Source organism: Moschus berezovskii, chromosome 26 (assembly GCF_049115385.1).
Source record: "Moschus berezovskii isolate FMDL1 chromosome 26, NW_MosBer_1.0, whole genome shotgun sequence".
Classification (NCBI taxonomy): domain Eukaryota; kingdom Metazoa; phylum Chordata; class Mammalia; order Artiodactyla; family Moschidae; genus Moschus; species Moschus berezovskii.
The window spans coordinates 18,947,216-18,973,789 of NC_142485.1; the positions used below are offsets into that span (position 1 = coordinate 18,947,216).

Below are 26,574 nucleotides of genomic sequence, written 5' to 3' on the forward strand. Positions count from 1 at the left end.
TCAGTCATGTCTGACTCTTTGTGACCCCATGGGGTGTACCCGCCAGGCCCTTCTGTCCATGGAATTCTCCAGGCAAGGATACTGGAGTGGGTGGCCATGCCCTTCTCCAGGGGATGTTCCCCACCCAGGAATCAACTGGGTCTTCTGCATTGCACGCGGTTTCTTTACTATCTGAGCCACCAGGGAAGCCCAGACAGGTTAAACAGAGGCTTAATGAAATGCATGCTAAACTTAGGACAAGTAATCTAAATGTCTAAGAAGACAGAGTTTATACAAGGTAAGGAGATGAAGATCTTGAATAGGGAATTCCCAGTTGGTCCAGTGTTTAGGACTCCATGCTTTCACTGCAGAGGGCCTGAGTTCAATCCCTGGTCGGGAAACTGGGATCCCGCACAACGTGTGGCTAAAAACAAACAAAAAAGAAACCTTGAATGATATCATGTGTGTGCCCATCAATACACAGCAGTCCTTCCTAAAGCTTCCCCACAGTGTGGGGGCCTCTAAGAGATGCTGACGGTGCCCTAGGAGGAACCCAGGTGGAAATGATGTGTGTTTGTGTATGCTGGCAGTTTTAGAATATGAATATCGATTCTTGGATGTTCCAAGAACATCAGTTCTTGGCTCCTTCAAAAGGTGGAGCCTAATGACCCTCCTTGAGTGTGAGATGGACTTAGTGACCAGCTTCGAGCAGATAAAATGAAGCGCAAGTGGAGGTGTATAATGTTGGAGACTAGGTCTTTCCTGGCGTGCATCTGGAGGGAGCTGAAGGGAGCCAGCTGCCCCATCCTGAGGACAACTCAGCAGCCGTGTGAGAGCCTCACGTGTGGGGAACTGAGGGCTCCTGCCACCCGCCACGTGAGACCGCTTTCATGGAGGTGGACGCCCCTTTCCCCGCCCCCAGCCCCAGTTAAGGTTTCATTTGACTGCAGTTTCTGGCTTGAGGGAAACCTCATGAGGGGCACTGAGCCAGGACCACCAGCAGAGCCACTTGTAGGTTTGATCTGAAGAAACCGCATGTTCATTGTTCTAAGCTGCTGTATTTTAGGGTCACTTTCCACAAGATAACCATTACGGTGTGTGTTTAAGGATGAAGTGAAGAAGACAGCAGGGTACGATACCCTTTTTCCTGACACTTCACCTGCTAAAAACCCATCATCTTGACCCTAGAACTATTACAAATTGCTGTGATAAAATGGGTCCTTTCTTCTCCCTGCTTAGGCGCTTCTTTTGCAGTCACCAGTATGTCAGGGTCTGTCCTACTACTTAGCATAATCACCTGGAACATTTGTGCTGAGGTTTGAGTGCTGACTGCAATCTCAGTGAGGCCGAGGCTGTTTACTAGAAGAAGGCTTGGAGCCTGGCTGTGGAGAAGCCCCAAAGAGTAAGAACTACAAAAAACTGTCTTTGATTCTTTGTCCTGAAGGGGGATAAACTATTTCATTAAAATATTCAAAACTCATCGGCTAAACGGACAGACGTGGAGGCAGAACTACACAGACTAAGTTCCCATGACACTGATGTATAGATCAAAAGGTTTCTCTAAATTCTGTGTGCAGAATGGTATTCTGATGCTCACATACAGAGGTCCCCCTTGTCCCAAACAACGGCTTAGAGGCCGAATCAGCAATCAGATTAAGCTTGCAATTAGAGGCCAAAGTGACAAGTCCTGAGGTATGTCCTTCCCAAGCCGTGTGACCTGAGGCAGAGCACACCTCTGGTCCCTGAACAGCTCACATCTCCTGGACTCAGCGCCTCCCCTCCATGGGTTAACGCTGTGTTCACGCTGTCACATTTTGTTTCTCTGTACTCCTGGTAAAACTCCGATGTTTTCTGTTAACACTTTCTTTCTGCAAATGAGTTAATAGCAGTTAAAAGCCACAGTGTACCTGATGAACGTTGAGGCTGTTCTCACGTGATAATTTAACAGTTTGGCACTCTGGGGATATCTTATTACCAAGTCCTCGGGAGGGATCCCGCTGCTATCTTCACAGACTACCTGCGTAGTTTGGAGCACAGGGCAGTTATGAGCACATCAGAGCTTATCCAGAGATAATATTCAGAACTGGCACAGCATTGCAAGGGTAGTTTTGTAATTTCTGCTCTTTTATCTAGAAATTTTTGTGATCAACAACATCCTAAGGTGATCACCAGGGGTTGAAAAATGAATAGACAGCAGTTATCAAAAACAGGACATTTATGTGATGTTCTTCTCTTCTCAAATCACTACGTCTAGCAGGATACTTACTCTAACTTGAGTCATGAATATTCTTATCAAAATAAAGTCATTCACATTTAGAACAAAGGCTAATTTGTACCAGTCGGTTTCAGAAATTAAAAGACAGTTTTTTACTATCCACAATTAAAATCTAATCTTGTGATAACTCATAATGGATAAGAATATGAAAAAGAATACACATATATGTATAACTTAATCATAGTTCATGCATGGGAAACTAACACAACATACTCAACTGTTTTTCAATTTAAAAAAAAGTTTCAAGAGAAAATATTTTAGCATTTAATGTCTTAGTATTAATCAACATCTACTTTGAACTGTGGTGTTGAAGACTCTTGAGAGTCCCTTGTACTGCAAGAAGATCCAACCAGTCCATTCTAAAGGAGATCGATCCTGGGTGTTCATTGGAAGGACTGATGCTAAAGCTGAAACTGCAATACTTTGGCCACCTCATGCGACGAGTTGACTCATTGGAAAAGACTCTGATGCTAGGAAAGGTTGGGGGCGGGAGGAGAAGGGGACAACCGAGAATGAGATGGCTGGATGGCATCACCGACTCTGTGGACATGAGTTTGAGTGAACTCCGAGAGTTGGTGATGGACAGGGAGGCCTGGCGTGCTGTGATTCATGGGGTCGCGGAGAGTCGGACACGACTAGGCGACTGAACTGAACTAATTCAAGTTACTATATTCCATTAAATGTACACACTTGAATTATTAAAAAAACTTGGGATTACAATAAAATGCTCAATATTTTGCCTATTATGTAATCAGGTAAACAGAATCATGCCAAGGTTGATAACTACTGATTAGTAATATGCCAAAATAATTTCATGTATTTGTAAATATATCAAAATCTCTTCTTGTTTCAATGTCCTCAGAAACCTAAGAATACCACTCAATGGTCACTTACTTGTCATTTTCATTAGACACCATTCTTTTTGACTTCATACTCTACTGAATATATCTTTCCCTGATTACTTTTGTTTTACTAAAGAGAAAAAAAAATATTTTTCTTGGGAACAAAATGAAATCTAAATTAATTCAATAGCTGCTGAAATTTCACCTGATATTGTAGACAGCCACAAATTCACAAAAGGAAAAGGTAAACACGTTAGCTTTAATATTTAACTAGTATACAATAAAAATTAAAAGAGCTATTTTGGGAAAGTTGATGCGAGCAGAAAAACTGATTTAAAGTAAAAGTCCTGTCATCAACATTTTTATTTAGTTTAGTATTTGTTAGACTATAAATACATAACAATATGTTCTTTCTTATCATGGGTAGTCTTTTACATAACTAAAATTCATGGCCAACATTTTATATAACACGCAACACAGAACAAAAAAATCTGTAAATTATCAGAATGAGACAAGGACATGAGAAAATACATTTTATATAAATTATAGAGGACAGTTACAATGAAAATCCATTACTTTCTTCTCTAATTCAATTTTACAAGATAAAGTCAAACAGGTGTTTTATGAACTGTTATGAATGCACAAACATGTGGTTCTTTCAAAAGACACCAGTCAAAAAAAAAGACACTGGTCAAACACAAATATTATCTTGATATCATCTATTGTTCTTAGTTCTTAACTGGAGTTGAGCTTCCTTTCATGGTCTTCTTTAGGTGATGGTAGTTTGGCAAGATTTTCATCAGGAAATCCAGCTGTAGTGTCTGGGGCTAAAAAGATAAGAGAATTAAGAACTGGCCAGCAGAAAGCAAAGTTAAGAGCATCAAGTAGAAATGATTATCACTACGTCATGGAATTACAGATGATTTTCACTAATCTCTTTTTTTTGGACTGAGGCATGCCGAATCTTAGTTCCCTGATCAGGGATTGAACCTGTGCCTCCTGCAGTGGATCCCGTTCACTGACTTAATTTTGCTTCCCTGCTTTCAATTTACAATGAACACACATTAAGTTTGGTAATAAGAAAAAGCCAGACACTTTTGCATGTAAAAATGTATGTTTATCGGTTTTCAACCTTGCTTTTTGTAGATTTCATCTTGGCTTCTAAGCAGTGAAAGAGTTTCAGTTACAGCATACAGACATGAGCACACTGCTTTCTATGTGACAGAGCCACAGCTGTGATACTCATCTGACCTTCACTCTTCAGATGCCAGCTTTGCTCACACTTGGCCTCACTGTAAAACTCACTTGCGGTACTTTTAGGCCTTTTGTCCTAACCACTTTGGTTCAAAAAGCCTGGGGATCATTTGTAATAAGGACCTCTATGTGATCCTTATAATTGGTAAAACATGGAAAACAGTGTTGCATACATACCATTACGCATTAAACTTCAGATATTCTTGCTCACTTAATTCTAATCTCCCTTAACCCAACTCCAGCTTCATCTCTCCCTCTTCAATCATTTTGCTGTTATACAGAAAGATAGTGAAAAAATACTAGATTTGTTCTTATTTCTTTTTTGGTCCAGAGAATAGTAATACTTGCTTATAATAATAAAAGCCAAAGATTACAGAATTAGAATAACCCAGAAAGAACTGGCATTTTAATTTCTGATAAAATATGGCTAAGAATCAAAATGTCTTGCAAATATTTTCTTTGGGAGAGGGGAAGAAGGCTGCGTAACGAAGGCAATATACTGAGTGAGAGAAGCAGTAAGGTAAAAACTTCAATCGGAATGCCTTCTGTCCAAAGGAAGCCCCAAATGCTCTATTAATATTTATCTCCTACTCTAACATGAAACTCCAAATGCATACTTGCCATTATTCTGGGTTATTAGGAGGGGACAATTCCTCATAAGCCAGGAAAATACCTATCTATACTTGCATATTCACAAGCTGCATTTATTTTCAGGCTAACTATGTCAGTAAACTGATAGGTGGACCCAAGCTTGGTGTACGGTAATTTGGCAGGTTCACTTCTTACCCTTGAAGGCTGGTATTTCAGGAGCAAATCAGTATAGTTTTTAAGGCTTGGAGATGCACCTCCGGTGAAAATACGTAAGACCAGGAGCGACATCCCTGGATGTTCTCTTTCCAGAGTCATTGTGTCCCTGTCACCTTTGAACATATTTCTGATGTGAACTTAAGGACTCAATAAGTCTATCGAGCCAACAAATAAATTGTAGTTTTAGGAATGTTCCTCTGACGCTTTAATCATTTGCTTTTTAAATAACAGACTCGCTGCCCCATTAAAACATTCATGTGGTATTCTGGGAAAATCAGCAGCCCTAGAAAGGACGCTACCTACTAAAGAGGTTCTAGTTCTATCACCTGTGGCCGTTCAGTCTGCACCCGACGCAGGCAGTCTCCGCCATAGATTACTGTGTTCTCAGGGATGACTTCAAACGTGTTCAGGTTGCAACAGGCCCCGATGATACAACCACTTGTCAGTATTACGTTTCTGCCTACATATGCTGCAGGAAAGACACACAGAGAACTACTATATAAGACATTCAACGACTAGAACACTGTTTCCATCCTATGACGATGCAAGCATAAAAATACAAACTGTCCTTAAGAAACATATTAAAAGAAGTACTTCAGTCCAGAGTTGTACAGCAGAGAGGCACGAACCAGGCTAGTGTTAAGCGGATTCAAAAGAGAGCTCTGTTCTGATCTGTGTGACCTGTAAATGCTCTCAGTGAGTTTATCTCTAAAATGGAGCCCATCCTACTTCACAATGTGCTGTAAAGAATAAATGAGATAATAAATGTCAAGTGTCAAGCACAGGTCTGACACACGGGAAGTATACAATAAATAGAAAATGACAGTGATACTCATCATCATCATAACTGGTAATCCAAATTAAATAAAAACCATTAAGCAGGTTAACAAAAAGTCTAATTATTTAAAAAAAAAGCTCTTCTTTCATGCCATTCAAGACTAAGAAAGGAAAGGCACTATTCTAAAGAGGTCTTGGCTAGTGCAAGTTCATTATATGAAGCAGGGCACTTAAAGCCGGTAGGGAGAGAGGTGTGGGGGGTTCAGAATGGGGGGACACGTGCACCCATGGCTGATTCATGGCGACGTATGGCAGAAACCACCACAATGTTGTAAAGTAACTAGCCTCCAATTAAAATAAATTAATTAAAAAAAAATAAAGAGGTCTTGGGCTTCCCTGGTGGCTCAGTGGTAAAGAATCCACCTGCCAATGTAGGAAACTTGAGTTTCATCGCTGATCTGGGAAGACCCCACATGCTGCAAAACGACTCAGTCCACGCCCCACAACTATCGAGCCTGTGCTCTAGAGCCCGCGAGTTGCAACTACTGAGCCCAGGCGCCCTAGGGCCTGTGCCCAGCAAGAGAAGTCACTGCAGTGAGAAGCCCGTGTACCTCAACTCGAGAAAAACCCTCGAAGCAACAAGACCCAGCACAGCCAAAAATAAATAAAAATTTTAAAAATGAATAAAACAACTGTATTTGTTCTATTAAATAGATAACATTACTTAGAAAAACAGACAAAGAAGTCTTATCATTCCGGTTCTTTCTGGACAAGCTCTTGGAGTCACTTCCCAGCAGTGGTGGCAACTCAGGAGACCCCCTGCCTAGCCCCTCCTATGACACGTAGCTTACATTTGTTTCTAATGGGCTAGGAAAAAGCAGTCCTGAAATTAAAGAAAGCAAACTACTAGAGAAACTGGTTTTTTTCCTTTAATTTGACAACAACATGAATCAACTAAATTACCATCGACACTAGTTTTTAGTAGAAATCTTTTTCAAATCTTTCACCTGAAGGTTTAATTCTGATTTAAACATACACAGCTAGAAGTTTAATTTAATGGATAAAAAACATGATTAGATTAGGTTCCTTAAAGGCGAAGAATTCGTCTCACGACTATGTGAGCCCGCTTTCAACCATGCCTGCGGTCCTTCTAAGCACATGGCTTCGTCGTGGTTTGCACATAGGCTGTTTTCCAGAATACCACAGAGAGAAAGGAGGGAATCACTGCTCACAATATAGTTCCAAACACAGCTTACCTTTTGACTCAATAACATTATTATCTCCTATTTTCATGGCTTGGCAATCTGTAAGCCAGAGTTAAGTACACATGGTGAACATGTTCATCTTTTTTCTTTCTGACTCACTGTCCTCATCCTGCAGTGGAGCAGAGAGAGGTCTGGGAGGGCCCCGCAGGCTGGGCTGACCAGAACTCCCTGCCCAGGGCAGTCAGCAAATAAAGTTTAATTCTTTAAACAGAAATATCTTGAAGTCTCGAAGTATAAATAAACGACTTCTATATTTTTAAAGAAATGAGCACCTTATACCCCAATTTTATGAGTATTTTCATAATTGTTTTAAGAAACATATTTTCATAATTAAGAAAATTAAAACTAACACCCAATCACATAAGGGTAGCACTGTTAACAGCTGGACATATCTTTATGTAAAGATATATAATTCCCTTTATATATAACTTGAAATCAAACTGTATAACCGCTTGTAGCTTGCTTTATTCAGTTCACCTACCTTTGCAAGCCTTATTCCATATCATCAGAATCTTTAAAAACATAATTTTAAGTGACTCCTCAATGGTTCTAATGGTCTATCTTATAACTGAAGCTTAATTCATTTAAATATTTTGCTACTGTTATACCTTTAGATTTTTTTCCTTGAAGTATTAACAGTTTCTCTTATAAAATAATGTTTTACTCACACTATGAAAAGATTTTACTCACATTATGAAAAGATTTTACTCTTTTTAGAGCCTGAAATCAGCAAAAGCACAGGTAACACTCAGGAGAAGAACATCTAAGAATGAAATACTTCCAGCCCATCCACCATTTCCTTGTATCAGACAACAACACACTGTCAACCTTTTAAAACCATACAGGAATCACAAATGGACAGAGCTGTGGTGCTTAAATCAGGATTGACGCCAAGATTACTCTGCTTCATGCCCACTGCCTCTCAGGCACTGAACCCGCGGACAAGATGCAGCAACACAAGCAAGATGGCTCCTAGGGGTGAGTGTGTGTGCACGCATGCACACCTGAAAACAGTGTTCTTCCTTTCCTCGCTGAGGTTACTCAGTGAGAGAGAGGCAATAATTCTCTCTGATATACTGTAAATAAGTCTTTTCAAGAGATGGATGGCCTCGTCCTAAAAATATAATTCATACATTTATTTATATATATACATAACATATGTCACATATATAATTAAATGATCGATTATATATAAAGTGTATGTGAGTATATATATATATACACACATATATATATAATATTTGATAGATAAATTACGACAATTTCTACAGAGGAGATTGGGTACTGAAAGACAGTTGGGAATGATTCCTCTTAAATTATTGCAAAGGATACAACAGCCAACTTCAAACACATTATTGGTGCCAATGATCATAGGTTTGGGTTCTGGATCTTCTGCATCAGGAGTGATATTATCCGGGTGACTATAAAAAGAAGAGAGAAATTATCATAAAGTCAATAATGCAATAAGCAATTCTCCTGTTAAGAATTTGGGTTCATTCTCTCAACTGTACCTCTGTCAAGCTTGATATATGTAATGACGTTAAATAATTTCTTAATCTAAGTGAATTACTTATCCTCTGTGCTGGAGAAGACTTGATTCTGAATTGAAAAAGAACTACTGAAATGTAAAGAAATCACAGGTGTGTATAGAAGGTCAGTCTTCCTTTGTTTATTTTTTAAACTCAAAGCCCAAGGGACCTTTCCCAGGACAAGGTAGAAAAGAAGCTGGCTGGGACTTTCAGCTTGTTAAATTGGAATCAAAATCATGCCTAACTTGAAAATTTTCCATTCCTAATAACCATTCAAAAATGTGAAATGTAAACAGATATTCAAGTAAAATAATCATTTTATGCTGTTATGTGGTTAGGTGAAACATTTGTAACAAAAAAATGTTTGCAGTCTAAGAGAAGGAAGCCATTTTAAAATTGTGCTTTATCTCTGACAGCTGAGTTACTGCAGAATATAGCTAATGTTAATTGACTTACACTAAAGGTGCCAAAATATATTTTAAAAAGACACTGCTTAATATAGTAAGAAACTCCCAAAGCCTAAGTAAGCATTAATTAATCTCTTTATCACAGTTAAATATTTTCCCAAGGTCTTTACTACAAATTCCATACACTGTTGTTATAAATTAGGTATAAGCTTGAATTTCCTGCCAAAATTTTATCTAGCTTTACAGATGCTTGTAAAAATTTCATAGGTATTACAGTCTAGTTCACTAAGATCATACATGTTCTAATAGCTTATAATTTTTTTAATCTTTAAAATTGAAAAATTGCCTCTAGGACCTCCAGGTTTTCAAATATAATTCTGAGTACTATCCCCACAAGGCATACAAAAATATACATCAGACTGAAGTTCATATGTCCTGGTATGAGTAACAACATGGCAGTCAGAATCAAGACATCCAATCAAAAGACAATTCGAGGCTGAGAGCACAGCACAGGGACACTGGGGGTGTCCTCAGGAAACATCTCCTTAAGGAACAGAAGAGGCTGGCACATGTGCAGGAAGATGACCAGACCCAGAGTCGGAGATTCTAGTCATCCACCTACCAGCTGCTTCACCTTGGACAAGTCTCTCTACCCCTCTGGTCTGTGGCGTCCTCGCTTACTAACTACTTGTGTTGTGAAAAAGATCCTTAGTGTCTTCCTGGTTCTTAGAGAGTGGGCTTTCCAGATGTCAGCTGTAAACGGTCCCCGGAGATGAGATGGCTGACATGAGTGGAGACTCTCTCTGCGGCAGCGCGTTCAGAGCATGCCTAAGGGTGCTACTCACGCATTTATGATGAGCGCCTGCTCCTCTATCAGGTTACCTTCGCCGATCACTATTGGACCGGCTTCTGCGATGATTCGCGCTTTAGGGTGGATCACTGTCCTGGGTCCTGTTAAACGGATGGAAAAGAAATTACTTGTGGAGGCGGAGCTTCCAAGGAGGGTGCTGGGAGGAACGTTTCCTAAAGCAGGTACAGGGACCCCACGGGGCACGTTACCACTGTAGTTTGGGCCAAATCTCCAGCCCAGGAGTGGGGAGACAGCACAGGGCTTCAGAGCCGGACAGTCCCGGCTCACCCTCTGTTGTGAGGTCTGTTATCTCAGTGGTGAAATGGGGGTGGTGCTAATACCAGTCCTGCAGGGTTGTTTTAAGAATTAGATGAAACACTATTCGTAGACAACGATATTTTGGCACGGAGTTGGCAATAAAAATTAATTCCTTTCCTTCTCTTCCCTCATAAAGGGAAGGCTCTCGTTGCTTACAATACTGGTACTTGCTTATGCTGGTGAACCACATAACACTTTCTCATGCTGGTGTATTACAGGATTAGTCCTTTGATTAAGGGAACATGATGAAATACGGGTGGAATGAGAGTTAGAAAACATGGAGACTAACCTGACCTTTGTTACTTTGTCACCATCCTTATTATAAGCCTACTCAGTGGAAGAAGGCTGAGCCCTTGATGTCTGGTTGAGGATATGATTTTAACCAGCTGAAAAGGAGAAAGGGAGGCAGAGGAAGGAGCCAAGCGTGGTTACTGGACTCTGGCAGTGGGAGAGCTGAGGCAGTGACTCCAGCCTTAGGCTGAGGGGCAGGAAGGGCCCCCATCGCATCCCTTCCCCACCGGGGTGGAGGAGGCCCTGCACAGCCTAAACAAGGCCGACGGTTCTAGACTGTACCATTCCCTTCCTCCGCTTGATTTACCCAAAGGCCTAGCATTTGGGTGATAATGAAGCCACTGAGGAGAAAACATTCCCTCACTGCAGGCACTCCCTCCCAACCTGCCCCAGCAACCCAGGTCAAGGCCATCCTTAGCTGTACACAAGGGGACAGGAAGTTTTTGCTTTGTACAGGACGCAGCTGACTCCGAAAGCAGGACAGGTGGGCAGCAGCGCTGACACAAGGCAGGGAGGGAGGCTGTCCATGAAATTCAGTACTCAATTGTTTCAATAAGCTGTACTAATAAACTGTGAATTTATCCAACAATCACTATCTGCTAGTGACAGGCAAGAAGCAAGGCTGTATGTTATAGGGAACAAAAGGAACGGGTGCTGCTTTTGCCCTCTGGAGCTTTGTTTGTCTTGAAATCGGGAAGACTTAACACGCTCAGTCAAAAATGTATTAAAATAAATAAGGAGGTGTTCCTGGTGCCCAGAGAATTGGAAAGACTCTCAGGACAGCTTATTTTTTTCCCTAACAATGAAGAGCTGGGGACTTATACAGAGGGTGGGGCCCAACATGGGGTGTGGGGTCAGGGGACACACAGAGGGTGGCTTTGTTATTTGTGTCACCTCTAGCTCCCTAAATCCTCAGTTGCTAAAGTAAAACTTTCCTGGCAAATGCTCCTGCTTAGGATAGGAGATTTCAGAATAGAAGAAGGGGTCACTCAGATCCCTGGGAAGCTTCTCAAGGTGGCCATGACTGTGACCACAGGTGCCTTTTTCCTTTGGTTAAAAAATATACACACATACACATAATCATAAACATACACACACACACACATAATTATAAATATACACACGTACATACACATAATTATAAATATACACACATACATAATTATAAATATACACCCATACATATAATTATAAATATACATGTACATATAAATATACACACACATAATCATAAATATATACACACACATACACATAATTATAAAAGGAATACCTGCTCACCCCAAAAAACTCAATCAAAGTCAAAAGTGAAAGATCCTGTCTCCTCCTGCTGATCTCATTCCCTGGAGGTAACTATTCTTAAAAGTTTGGAGTATTACTCCAGACTTAAGTACTAGTGTATATTTAAAATCTGTAAATATGACTATATAAAATTTATTTCCCTAGAAAGTTAGAAGATAAGTTCAACTTGAAGGAGAAAAAATATGAATTTTACATACTAAAATATGAATTTCAAAAACTAAGGAATGGTACTTATTCTCTTATTCTGCACCTTGCTTTTTCACCTAAAAAGTTATGGTGATTTTTTTCCACATAAATTGTTGAATATTATTTCATATTATATTAACATACCATGATTTATTTAACCAATCTTTTAATAATAGGCATTTAGAAGAATTATCACTTCTGGGGAGAGGTGCTAAAACAATGCTGAAACAAACACTGGATTCCTTTGAAATGAGAAATTTCTTATAGGTCCTTCCAGCTGTGTGAAGCAATTTAAAGCTGTGGTTTGCACAATACCAGATTTATATTTTATGTCAAGATATTCTATGATAAAGGGACACGATCTTTCTATTTTCGGTTCTTTATAATTAAAGCCCCAGCCAGCAACCACATCCCTTGTCTAGAAAGTCCAGGCTCTGGTCTTTATCACTTAAAGGCTGTGTGCTCAGCCTCTCAAATGCCTTAGTTTTCTCATCTATAAAAAGATAAAGTCTATGATAGCCTATCTCGCCAGGTTGAAGTGTGGATTATATTTGGAAAGGAGATCATGGGGTCTGGCCCATAGTTCTTCAAAATGGGAGGTTCATCACTATCTGACTCTAAGAGCTAAGAACTTTATCACACTAAACAAAATAACTCTTTCTGCTCTGAGAAACAGAAGAAAAGGGACTGCTTTATTCCCCTGATACTCAGGTAACAGGGTGAAATCTCCTTTTAATCAGGGAAGAAATTCTTCACTTTACTGTAAGACAGTGAAAAAGATTAATAAAAATTTTCCATACTGGCCTTAAAAATCTGACAGGAGGAAGCAGATCCTTTACCACAGCTAGATTAGTACCCAGGGGCACGAGATATTCTGCGGGTCCTCAGGCTGCAGCTTTTGATAACAAGCAGTCTTGCAAAAAGCTGCGTGAGAAAAGGCTGATAAGACAAAGGTTCCGCTGGGACCTATGCTTCTTTAAAAGTTCCTCTAAAGTACAGGTTTGAAAACAACTGATATTTTCATTTTTTCCCTTTTAAAAATAATGTTGGCGGTATGTTAGCTAGGTATTTTATTATTATTATTTCTCATCATTCTTAACAAGAGTGTTAGTAAATAACTGGAAAACTGGTTTTAAGTCTCAGGGCCTTCCCTGAGATAGAAAGCATTACAGGAGACCAGTGAGCAGATTCCACGAGACCTGTTTAAGACAACACCTCCACCTGGTGGTCACCCTGCCAAACTACAAGTCCTGGAGTTGTGAAGTGACTTGAAAGGTGACTGTCGTTCAGTCCCTAAGGCGTGTCCAACTCTTAGTGACCCCACGCACTGCAGGATGCCACACTCCTCTGTCCTTCGCTATCTTCTGGAGTTTGCTCAAACTCATATCCATTGAGTCGGTGATGCCATCTAACCATCTCATCCTCTGCCACTCCCTTATCCTTTTGCCTTCAATCTTTCCCAGCATCACCGTCTTTTCCAATGAGTCAGCTTTTCTCATCAGGTGGACAAAGTATTAGAGCTTCAGCCTCAGCATCAGTCCTCCAGTGAATATTCAGGGTGGATCTCCTTTAGGATTGACAGGTTTGATCTCCCTGCTGTCCAAGGGATTCTCAGGAGTCTTCTCTAGCACCACAGTTCAAAAGCATCAAATCTTCAGCACTTAGCCTCATGGTCCAACTCACATCTGTATGACAACTGGAAAAACCATAGTTTTGACTATATGGACCTTTGTCAGCAAAGTGATGTCTCTAATTCTTAATACACTGTTTAGCTTTATCATAGCTTTTCTTCCAAGGAGCAAGCGTCTTTTAATTTCATGGCTGCAGTCACTGTCTGCACTGATTTTGGAGCCCAAAGAAATAAAATCTATCACTGCTTCCACTTTCTCCCTTTCTATTTGCCATGAAGTGATGGTACCAGATGCCGTGATCTTAGTTTTTTTAATGTTAAGTTTCAGGCCAGCTTCTTCACTCTCCTCTTTCACTCTCAACAACAGGCTCGCTCTCTCTTCTTCACTTTCTGCCAATAGAGTGGTATCATCTACATATCTAAGGTTGCTGATATTTCTCCCAGCAAACCTGATTCCAGCTTGTGCTTCATCCAGCCCGGCATTTCGCATGATGTACTCCGCATAGAAGTTAAATAAGCGGGGTGACAGTATACAGCCTTGACGTACTCCTTTCCCAATTTGGAACCAGTCCGCTGTTAAATGTCCAGTTCTAACTGTTGCTTCCTGACCCACATACAGGTTTCTCAGGAGACAGGTAAGGTGATCTGGTCTCCGGTCTCTTAAGAATTTTCCATAGTTTGTTGTGATCCACATGGCCAAAGGCTTTAGCATAGTCAATGAAGCAGATGTATATATTTTTCTGGAACTCCCTTGCTTTCTCCATGAGCCAATGAATGTTGGCAATGAGATCTACTCTGAATTGTGAAGAAACAACAAGGTCATGGGTGAAAAAGCACTACTAAATAACTCCCCTTAACCTCTTGAAGGGCTTTTGGGGGCAGAGACTAGAGAGGTTAGTTTTTAAACATGAACTGCAGTATACATGACTGCTAAGACTTAAGTTTGGTGAACTTCTTAAAGGAAACTTCTGACCAGGTGCTTTGTCTCTGCACAGAGCTGGAGGCTGGCACCAGAAAGCCTGATAGCCCAGAACTAGTGCAAGACACAGGCAGCACCCGCACGCTGAAATGTGAGCACAGTCTGCTCCATACTTTTCGGCATGCAAGTGGCACTTTCACCTAGGATGGGTCTGAATTCAAACCAAGTTGAAGGGTCTTGGTGTTAAAATGCTTTAAAAATAAAAATCTGTCACCATGGAAAGTTTTTGTTAAAAGGCTGTCGTGAACTTTCTTGGAGCTCTTTCTGGCAGGGTAGTTTGTGTATTTTCTTACCAAATGTGCTGAAACCCTATTTGGCTTATCTCCTTGTTTGGATAAATGTGTCTAGAGTTGGATAAATGTGCCTTACTGGCTTATTTTTCTAAATGGTTGGCTGGGCTTGATGCAACCTAGCCAGAAAGACATTCCTTGCATCATATTTCTATTCCCTTCAGTTAGTAAAGGGTATTTTTCCTGTCTATCTTTGCCACAGAAAGCAATCTTTGTGGACATTTTCATATGTCAATAAATAGTTCCAAAAGCCACAAGGTCTCTTGGAAATGAAAACAATTCCTTTGACCTATAAGACGAAGTACTTTTAACAACTGTTTTATATTCAGTGAATTTCTCAAGTCAAAGCCACTGTTTTGCCTTATTGAAAAAGATTTCCATATAATGTTGTACATATGAAACTTATGTAATATTATAAACCAATGTTACCTCAATTTAAAAAAATTTCCACAATAAAAGGGAAGCTTTTGATCTGTATTAAAAACTCTAATGGGAAGAAGAGCAAAGTGAGACAAAGTGCTTCCACCACAAAGCTCCGTCACTGCAGGAGTCCTGGCTTCACACCACGAGTCCCCAGGTGTTGTCCTAATCCCAGAGGCCTGCCTTCACGCTGCAACAGGACTGCATGGCTGTGCACAGGCATACCTTTCTAAAACGTGTTTCAGCTCTTAAAACAAAATTTTCAAAAATAATGTAAAAGCCATGAATCAAGGCAGTCTAATTAAAAGCAGGCTTAAAAAGAAAAAAAAGCAGGCTTGACAGTAAATAAGATGAAACCTTATTTACCCAAATTATAATTAACGAGAGAACTGTTATTTTTCCCAAGGTCTGCTTCCTAGCAGACTCTAATGAAAGGGGTCAGGTTCCAACAGCGCCACAGACATAGGGTTTCTGGTTAAGGACTACACTTCAAAGCTTTAGACTAGTTTCTTTGATAAACCAAATACTTGATTTTCTAGGAAAACAGAAAATTTAAAGTTCTACTAACTGAAACATAGCAAGGTAAAACTGATGAGGGGATGGAAAGTTATGTGAAACATCGTGAAATCTCCAAATCTATACTGTAACAGGGGAAGACTTATATTGGTTATTCTGATAAACTAAGCAAAAACAAAACCAGCCATAAGTTGAAAAACAACAGCCCATTGACAAAGGAATGGATAAAGAAGATATGACACACATACATAATGGAATATTACTCAGCCATCATAAAGAATGAAATAAGGCCATTCGCAGCAACATGGATGGACCTAGAGATTATCATAGTATGCGAAGTGAGTCAGAGAAAGACAAATATCATATGATATGATACGTGGGATCTAAAAAAATGAACTTATTTACAAAACAGAAATGGAGTCACAGATATAGAAAACAAACATGGTCACCAGGGAGGAAGGGAGGGAGGGATAAATTGGGAGATTAGGATTGATATTTACACACAATTATATATAAAATAGATAACTAGTAAGGACCTGCTGTATAGCACAGGAAACTCTACTCAGTACTCTGTAATGACCTATAAAGGAAAAGACTTTAAAAAAATGGGGGGTATGTGTACATGTATAACTGATTCATTGTGCTGTACAGCAGAAACGAACAACACACATTATAAATCAACTATACGTCAATAAAATTTTTAAAAAAAATAAAAATTTCCCTAAGAAAATTCCACACTCTTCCCCCAAAAAAAGAAGGAAAAAGAAAACATGGTAGGGAGAGTAAGTTTTAACCAGGTAACTTATCTCTACTCTCTGCTTTAAGTTTATATCTACCAAGAGCTTTTTTAAATCTGAGATATTACATCAGAAAAAGGAATTAAAAGTACAAAAAGATTAGAGATTATTTTACACCAAATACAAAAGTGATAGAAATGACTAAGTATCAGTTCTCCAAAATTTCCATATTTATATATAAAATTAAGAATATGAAACAGGCACAATGAACATGAGGCAGGAACTACGGAACACGGGGTAACTGTATCACTCCGAATCTTTTCCTTCGTTTTGAACATTGAGGTGTTTCTGTAAAGTGAGCAAATTCTCTGGTTTTAAAAACCTGGGTCAAAAATAATCCCAACAAAATATTAACTTAGATCCATTCAATGATGAAATTAAAAATCACTAGCTTAAAAAATATATTATCATTTCTTATGCAACAATCCATCACTGAAAATCTGTGCTGAACAATCATTTTATATTTTAACCACCAGAGCGGTGCCTGATCAGCCGGTGATCAGCTTATATGGAAAGCAGATTTGAATACCACATTTCTTTACATAGTTTCAACGTTCAAGGAAGGCAGGAGGAGGAGAGGGATAAAGAAGAGGGAAGAGCACCCAGACGTGGAAGACAGAGGGGGAACAGTAAAGTGGGCGCTGATTCCTGAAATCCCAGGCCCCAGGCCTACACAGTGGTCCAGCTCTCCTTTTCCCAGGATAAAGCCGTCACTGCTTGTCTAGGGAAGGACAGGACCTGTTATTCCAAATCTGAAACACACACACAGACATATATGTATCCCTGTGTGTGCACACATGCCTGCAGAGATATCCGTACCATCTGCGTAGATACTACCTAGTAGATACTGAACACATTGGTTAAAGCAGGGAGGAAGCAGAAATCAGAGGGAAATATCATTATTTTAGTCTTACTTTCCTTCTATTTATAGAATACCCTGTGAATTAATATTAGGTGTTATCCCTCGAATCATGATGAAAACCATAAAAATACCAGAATAAAAATGCAGAGCAACAGAAACATGTGGCTAATTTCTCCTCATAAAAAGTTTGCAGGTGGTTTAAAAGTTAACAAAGTTAATACAGGACTGAAAAGAAAGAGTCACCTTCTAAACGTTGAAATTCTGTCAATTTAAAATAATTAATTAGATCCAACCTGGGCAAATCCCTAATGATGCTCCATAATACTGGCACAATCGTAATTATTTTTATAAGACACGATCCTGACGTGGCTGGAGGCTTCAGTTCAGTTCAGTTCAGTCACTCAGTCGTATCCGACTCCTTGCGACCCCATGAATCACAGCACGCCAGGCCTCCCTGTCCATCACCAACTCCCGGAGTTCACTCAAACTCATGCCCATCGAGTCAGTGATGCCATCCAGCCATCTCATCCTCTGTCGTCCCTGTCTCCTCCCACCCCCAATCCCTCCCAGCATCAGAGTCGTTTCTAGTGAGTCAACTCATCGCATAAGGTAGCCAAAGTATTGGAGTTTCAGCTTTACTAAAATTACAGAAAATGTTTTTTTTCTTTTGCAGTTACTGTCAGTGTAAGGGAACAAGGCACATTTTCTCTCTGAAAGTGTACTTAGTTTCCTGAAAGCTCTACTCTGGTAACACCCAGTGACTAGTAAACATGTACTCATCTTAATAAAGCTATCGGGCACCACATGCAATGAAAACGTATGGAAAAGATCTAGTGGCTAAAATGCGCACTTGGGGGACCTCAATCATGCTCATATAAGCAAGTTGCTGTTTAGTCACTAAGTCGTGTCCAACTCTTTTGTGACCCTACAGACTGCAGCCCACCAGGCTCCTCTGTTCATGGATTTCCCAGGCAAGAATACTGGAAAGGGTTGCCATTTCCTTCTCCAGGGGACCTTCCCCACGCAGGGGCTGAACCCATTCCTTACCACTGAGCCACCAGGGAAGCCCATGCTACCACATGTTAAATTATTCATTTCGTTTAAATGCTGGACCTAACCTATAAAGCAAGGCTACACTGACTTTACAGCGCAGCTAGCCAACATTTATTGAGTGCTTACTGAATGTCAGGTATTGGGCAATGACTTTCATAAATATTTTCTTATTTAATCCTTCAAAAAGCTTTGAGAAAAAAAAAAAAGCTTTGAGGAAGGCACTCTTATTTTGCATGTGTGACAAAAGCTGCTGCCACTGAATATCCATTCTTCCCTTTTTCTATTAGGAGAACCCAGTATGGGGGCTGCAATGTGTCCGGTTCAGACTACGTCTCCCAGCATTCTCTTAGCTAGACGTGTCCGTGAGACCAGGCCCAAGGCAAAGAGTTTTGTGGAACCTTCAGGAAGACTATTTGAGGGGAGCTGACTCCACTGGGAGGTGCACCCTTTTGTCTCCACTCCTCTCCTTTCTTACCTAAGACCCTCTTGGTGCTCCAGCCATCACATCCTGGCCTGTGAGGCCAGAGCTCCTGGACAATCAACTGACAGGACGTGAACTGCCTACCCTTAGGCTTTTTATACAGGAGAGTAAACATCTGTGTGTTAAGCCACCACTACAAGCTGCTGACCCTAATTCTGATACACACAATTACACAGAAGGGGAAAATGAGAGAGACTACGTGATATGCCTGAGGTAATCCAGCAGACAAAGAGCAAGGATGCTGACCCCAAGTCCATCAGACTCTGTGGTTTACACTCTTAGAAGAATGTAAGCTCTGCGACATTCACTGCTGGGTCCAGAGTGCAAGCACAGGTGTGAGCATAGGGCCTGGCACATAGCAGGTACACAGCAGATGTCTCTCAAATAAATTACTTTATTATACTGCCTTGTTAGTTCATCAGATGGGAGTTTAAACATAGATTCCATCACACTAAATTATTTGAGAAATATTAAACGCTTAGAGAAATACACTGCTTTGTCAATAAAATGAGGACCTCAGTCAAACATAGAAAATAATACCTAATGAACTGTAAAGCATTGATATGAACTAAATAACACCAATTCTTGAGAGACAACACTGACGGGATATTTTCTCACCTATAGTGACATCACCTCTGATTTCGCTCTCCACACACACAACTGCTCCAGGTGCGATCTTCACACTGCAGGAAGAACAAAGTAACATGCGTTGTGCGTAAGATTTAAAAATACTGTTATAGGAGCTATCCTGGCACTGCAATGATAGGTTAAAACAAACTGATGGAAAAGTGAAAAGTAAACTGTAAGATTTAATATACTATAAACTTCTCAGATGGTACACCATCCATCAAGCTAAAATCATTTATCATGTGTTCTTAAAATGCTTGAGAGGAAAAGAGGCATTGGACTCTTTTAATACCAACATTGTTTTTAAGTAGCAAAAAGCTCAAAACAACCTAGGTATTCATTAGTAGGGACCTGGTTAATACATTATGGTATAGTATGAACTAATATACAGCATAAAAAAGAAGGAATAATCCTGTGTGTGAAGAGTTGGGATGATCTCCAAGCTACATTGTTAAGTCAAAAAAATTGAAGCCAGGGATTAGAATCAGAGGCTCTAGCATACGCCACTCCAGTACTCTTGCCTAGAAAATCCCATGGATGGAGGAGCCTGGTAGGCTGCAGTCCGTGGGGTCGCTAAGGGTTGGACACAACTGAGAGACTTCACTTTCACTTTTCACTTTCACACACTGGAGAAGGAAATGGCAACCCACTCCAGTGTTCTTGCCTGGAGAATCCCAGGGATGGGGCAGCCTGGTGGTCTTCCGTCTATGGGGTCACACAGAGTCGGACACGACTGAAGTGACTTAGCAGCAGCAGCATACAAGGGGAGAAGGCAGTGGCACCCCACTCTAGTATTCTTGCCTGGGAAATCCCATGGACAGAGGAGCCTGGTGGGCTGCAGTCCATGGGGTCGCTAAGAGTCGGACACGACTGAAGTGACTTAGCAGCAGCAGCATACAAGGACAGAGGGGAACTTAGGGTAATTGCTGCGCATTGGTCTTAGAGCGCAAAGACAGAGGACTTCAAAGGGAAGATTTCTAGGAAAAAAGAAAAAAAAAAAACTGAAAGATTATGTGACGAGCACTTGGGAAAAAAGTTAGGAGGCATTTGACATATCTGTTGGAAGATTTGAAAAACATCAGTACATAGAAAAGTAAGAAAATGAAAAATGGAAGTTATTTGGTTAAATTTTAGATGAAGTCAATTTGAGGTACCCATGAAGAAAGACCCAGTATATCTAGATCTGGGGCTATGAGAGCATGCTAGACGAGAAATATAGCTGCGAGTCAGCAGAGTACACACTTTTTAACATGTTTCTCCATCATTCATATTCCAGAATCCACCCAAATATTCCCTAACATAAATGCAGAGTAACACCAAAAATAAATATTTTAAAAAATCACCACTTCTATACTGATGTGGAAAACTTAAAAAAGACATGTACGGATTTTTCTTCTATAAATTTAAGTGAACAAATCTTCCTATCACAAAGTATTTTTAAAGCTCTAAGTAAAAAGAATATCCATCAGAACTTCCCTGGTGGTCCAGTGGCTAAGAATCTGGCTGCCAATGCAGGGGACATGGGTTCGATAACTGGTCAGGGAAGATTCCACATCGTTGTCGTTAATTCATTAAGTTGTGTCCTAGTCTTAGACCCCAAGGACTGCAGCATGCCAGGCTCCCCTGTCCTTCACTATCTCCCAGAGTTTGCTCAAACACATGTCCACTGAGTCAGTGATGCCATCCAACCATCTCACCCTCTGTCACCCCCTCTCTTCTTGTCCTCAATCTTTCCCAGCACAGGCTCTTTGCCAATGAATCGGTTCTTTGCCTCAGGTGGCCAAAGTACTGGAGCTTCAGCTTCAGTCCTTCAATGAATATTCAGGGTTGATTTCCTTTAGGAGTGACTGGTTTTTGATCTCCGTGGGGTTCAAGGGACTCTGAAGAGTCTTGCCCAGCACCACAGTTTGAAAACATCAATTCTTTGGTGCTCAGCCTTCTCTATGGTCCAACTCCCACATCCATACATGACCACTGGAAAAACCGTAGCCTTGGCTATACAGACCTTTGTTGACAAAGTGGTATCTCTGCTCTTTAATATGCTGTCTAGGTTTGTCATAGCTTTCCTCCCAAGGAGCAAGCATCTCTGAAATTAAAAGGTTCCACGTGCCATGGGGCAATTAAGCCTGTGCACCACAACCACCCAGCCTAGAGCCCATGCTCTGCAACAAGAGAAGCCGCCGCAATGAGTAACCCACACTCACTGCAACTGGAGAAAGTCCCCACACAGCAATGAAGACCCAGAATAGCCAAAAATAAATAAGCTTTGATAAAATAAAAAACTTCTAATCCTTAAGTCTATCTTTAAGAAAAGTCCAGAGGAGACACAGCTACGTCTGTCTCCATCATTTTGACAGGTACTGCCTCTCTACAAGGCACAAATTAATACAATTTAAAAATGATCCATCTGGGTTACTACATGTCACTTGTCTGCTGAAATCACAGAAAATATATAACCTTTCTATTGAATAGGAGAAGGAAAAACTTCAGGGACACGGAGTAGAAAATAGAAAATGCTCCAAACCTCTCATTTTCTAGATGAGGAAATTGAAGCCCAGGGCCTTGAAATTTCTTGAAGCAAAGTTCATTCCCGGGACATCACTGTCCTCATATTTTCGGAACACAAATCCATGTAACTCACAGTGAGGCCAAACAATACTAAAACATCAGTTTGGAGCAGAGAAAGGTTTACTGCAGAGCCAGGTAAGGAGATGGGTGGCTTATGCCTTAAAACCCCCAAACTTCCTGAAAGCCTTTAGCAAAGCCCTTTTCTAGGAACTGGGGTGGGGGCATGGTCAGTTGTTGCAAACATCCTGGTGTCAGATCCTTTGTTCTTGAGGTTAGTTCACAGTCAGGTAACGATGTTCCTGTAAATCTCTACCATACAAATGTTATTCTCTGTTCTGACAAGAAAGGCCCAGGTCCCAAGACACAACTGTCACCCTCCAAAGTCCAGGTCCTGGATAAGAGGAGGCAGATATCCATCAGATATCCATCCGTCCCCAGACCCTGCCTAGCCATCATCGCTGAGGGACACAGGTGCCTGGGACCCCAATGACTCTCAGGCTTCTCAAGCCACCCTTAGGGCAGGGGCTGGGTCCTGCAGACTGCATCCTATGCAGACGCCACTGCCATTACGCTGCAGACACAGGGATGGGGGGGAGGTTTGCAGCCACTCAAGACCTGAGCCTGGCCAGTGGGAGGCCTTGGCCAGGGCTCTGAAGCCCTGCAGGACACAGCCCCCAACTGTTCCCAGGATCTGCCTCTTACCTGACTCTCTGCCTGAGGCCTGAAAACCACCGCTCTGCTGACTGAGGGGATCACTAACTGTCTCTCACTGACACCTGGCGGCTTGTGGGAGGGGGCCCACTGCAGCACCCACGGATGGCTGAACAGGACCGCTAACGGTTGCTCACTGACAGTTGACTGCTTATGGCAGGAGCCCAGTAACTGTTACCTGGCTTCCCAGGTGGTTTGCTGGTAAAGAATCTGCCTGCCAACGCAGGAGATGCAAAAGAAGCAGGTGCAATCCGTGGGTTGGGAAGACCACGCCCCCCCCCCCAAAAATGGCATGGCAACCCACTCCAGTATGCTTGCCTGAAAAATTTCATAGACAGAGGAGCCTGGCGGGCTACAGTCCATGGGGTCACAAAGAGTTGGGCAACTGTTACATAGTAAAGGGGCGGGGCTTAAAAGTGTACAGCAATAGTCCATGCTAAGGTTTGTGCTCAGCCACACTCTAAAACACAAACATCAATCATCCCTTTTTTTTTTTGGCTGGAAGTTTCCTGGAAACATCCTGTCACTTTGGACAGGTTTCCTGTGTCAGCTGAATGATTTTGCCCTTGAAAATGGTGATAAATACATCACCATTGATAAACACTTTTTCTCCGATCCTTTTCCCTACAGGTGGGTTTGTGTGTGTAAAAAAAGCAATCTTATTAAGCTGTGGACAGATAAATTAACCTCTATAAAACAGCTCATTTTACACATGATTTCCGATCCCAGTTTTCCATTCCCTCAGCCTCCCTCTTGCTATGATTTCTTTTTTTAATGAAAAAAGCATTATCTAATAATTAACTTATACTGGGCAAGTGAGAACAGAAGAGACTCAAAAGTGCCCTGTCTTCAGTTTTATGCCCAAGGAAGACGCTCCAGATGGTGTGTGTCAGTCAGCATATTCCTTTGTGAGGCAGGAATAATAAAAGTCAGGAGTGAAGGGGCGGAGCGGGGAGCAGGCAGCGAGGGAAGACTTAGCCGAAGTCCTAACTAATAAAATATCAACAGTACCCTCCTCTCCACAGCACACTCCTATACACTGTGCATAATATTCCTAGCATATCTGCTCCTCTTTAGCTTATGCAAAAGATTACAATTACCTGCCTAAATGGATGAAAAACCTAAATGTTAATTTATGGCTGCCCCCAAAACAAGGCTTCTCGGTGTTCATTTTCTAAGAGTCAGCAGAGGGTGCTCAACTTTGCTGCTTTGGGAAACGGTTTAACTGAAGTTTGTCTTGCATCCCAGCTGTCCCTTTCCACCGACAGCGTCCAGCAGCCCCGAGGCCCGTCCCCACGCGTTTATCAAGCAGCTAGCTTTGGCCCAGGCGCGGGCCCCGCTTTGAGTCCGTCTCTTGGACTGCAAGGAGACCCAACCAGTCCATTCTAAAGGAGATCAATCCTGGGTGTTCATTGGAGGGACTGATGCTAAAGCTGAAACTCCAATACTTTGACCACCTCAAGCGAAGAGGTGACTCACTGGAAAAGACTCTGATGCTGGGAGGGATTGAGGGCGGGAGGAGACGGGGACGACAGAGGATGAGATGGCTGGATGGCATCACCGACTCTGTGGACATGAGTTTGAGTGAACTCCGGGAGTTGGTGATGGACAGGGAGGCCTGGCGTGCTGCGATTCATGGGGTCACGGAGAGTCGGACACGACTGAGCGACTGAACTGAACTGAACACATACACGGAGCCCCCACGACGGACAGGGAGGGTTTGGGGGACCGTGGGTGATGGGGACGCAGGACAGCTACAGGGGTTCGTAGCGCCGTGGAAAAGGGGAGGGTCCCTCCGTGTCCCAGGCGACGGGGACGCCCTGCATCCCCAGCAGGCCCGCCCGAGACAGCGCGCGCGTGGCTGAGGGCCGGCGAGGCCACGGAGGGACCACGACCCGGGCCCTTCCCCGGCCCTCGCTACCCCAGCCCGTCGCCTCCTCCCTCCGCGAACGCCAGGTCTGGGCCTTAGGAACCATCTGGGCCGGGCGCCTGGAACAAGACACCACCAAAGTCCCCACCACTGGCGACCGAGAGCAGATTCCATCCCTGCGGGGAGGATAGGAGAGGTTCTCAGACAGCGACCCACCTCTTCTGAGTCTTCTCCGCCATGGTTTCAGCTCCTGTCTCTAGCGGGATCGACACAACCGCCTGGGCACAGCGATGATCTCTGTGGGTGATTGTGGAGCCTGGCAGGACGGGGAAGGGGCGGAGCCTGGCAGGACAGAAAAGAGGCGGAGCCTTGGCGCTGCTCGCCTGGGCGGGGGCAGGGCCGGCTCGGGTTGTAGGTTTCAGTTCTGCGTGAGCCGCCTGCAGTCGGGCGGCGGTGTTTGGCCGCAAACGGGTTGTTAGTGCAGTTAAAGGATCGGTGGACTCGGATTTAAAACAGCCGTTAAGTCAGATCCAACGCAAGTCATTGTGACCTCATTAAGCCCCACTGTTCATTCTCAGTTAAGTTCCTTAAGGGTCCTCCTGCTAAACCTCGGCCCTTTTCCCTTTCAATGTGAGCTGGTTCTCTCCCCGCCCCCGTAAGTTAAGTACCCTCTACCTGATGTCTTTCTCAGGTTTATCTCTAATTCTGTCCTTCTTGCCAAGCTTCACAACTGATTATTCGAATGCCTACTTGACCTGGATGCCGCGAGGTCTTATGAAACCTAAAATGTCCAGAACAGAGCTTTGGTGGCACAGTGGTAAAGAATCTGCCTGCCAATGCAGGAGTGGATGAGTCAAAGTCGCTCAATCCTGTCTTGACTCTTTGTGACCCCATGGACTGTAGCCTGCCAGCCTCCTCTGTCCATGGAATTCTCCAGGCCAGAATACTGGAGTGGGTAACCATTCCCTTCTTGCAGGAGGCTCCGGTTCAATCCCTGGGATGGAGAGATCCCCTGGAGAAGGAAATGGTAACTCACTCCAGTATTCTTGCCTGAAAAATTCCATGGACAGAGAAGCCCTCAAGCTGCAGTCCGTGGGGTCCCAAAGAGCTGGACACGTCTGGAGCACCTGAGCTCGCAGGCACTTCTCTCTAAAGAATGTAAGTTGGTCCTTTGATCTCTGTCTCAGTAAAGGAGTTCACCATTCACCCAGTTGCTCAAGACAGAAGCTCAAGTCATCCTTGGTTTTCTTCACCTGTCCATATATAATTGACCAACAACTTCTGCTAGTCCTGGGCTTCCCTTGTGACTCAGCTGGTAAAGAATCCACCTGCAATACGAGAGACCTGGGTTCGATCCCTGGGTTGGGAAGATCCCCTGGAGAAGGGAAAGGCTAGCCACTCCAGTATTCTAGCCTGGAGAATTCTGTGGACTGTATAGTCCATGGGGTCACAAAGAGTGGGACACGACTGAGCAACTTTCACCTCTGCTGGTCGTACATCTCATTCTTAAGTTTGCATCATTTACTATCTCTAAATCTCTCTCTGTAGTCTGCGCCTTCTACCCTTGACCTCTAAAATCACATTTCCATCTAAGCTATTCTTCTGTAGCTAAAATCATCCTTTTAAAAACCAAATTCAGTTATTTTTTTACTTCTTATTCCTTTTAAAATCCAAACTTATTTCCATTA

General features: G+C 42.2%; 1 protein-coding gene across 1 annotated transcript; it reads right to left on the reverse strand.

Annotated features, from left to right (window-relative positions):
• Window positions 1–3,441: 3,441 nt before the first annotated feature.
• DCTN6 (dynactin subunit 6) lies at window positions 3,442–25,194 on the reverse strand. Its single transcript, XM_055416548.2, has 7 exons — window positions 25,103–25,194; window positions 19,729–19,793; window positions 9,981–10,086; window positions 8,532–8,620; window positions 7,191–7,238; window positions 5,484–5,626; window positions 3,442–3,923 (listed from the first exon to the last, which is right to left on the reverse strand). The coding sequence occupies exons 1-7, from the start codon at window positions 25,123–25,125 to the stop codon at window positions 3,825–3,827; spliced, it is 573 nt and encodes a 190-aa protein (XP_055272523.1). The 5' UTR covers window positions 25,126–25,194; the 3' UTR covers window positions 3,442–3,824.
• Between the last annotated feature and the right edge of the window lie 1,380 nt (window positions 25,195–26,574).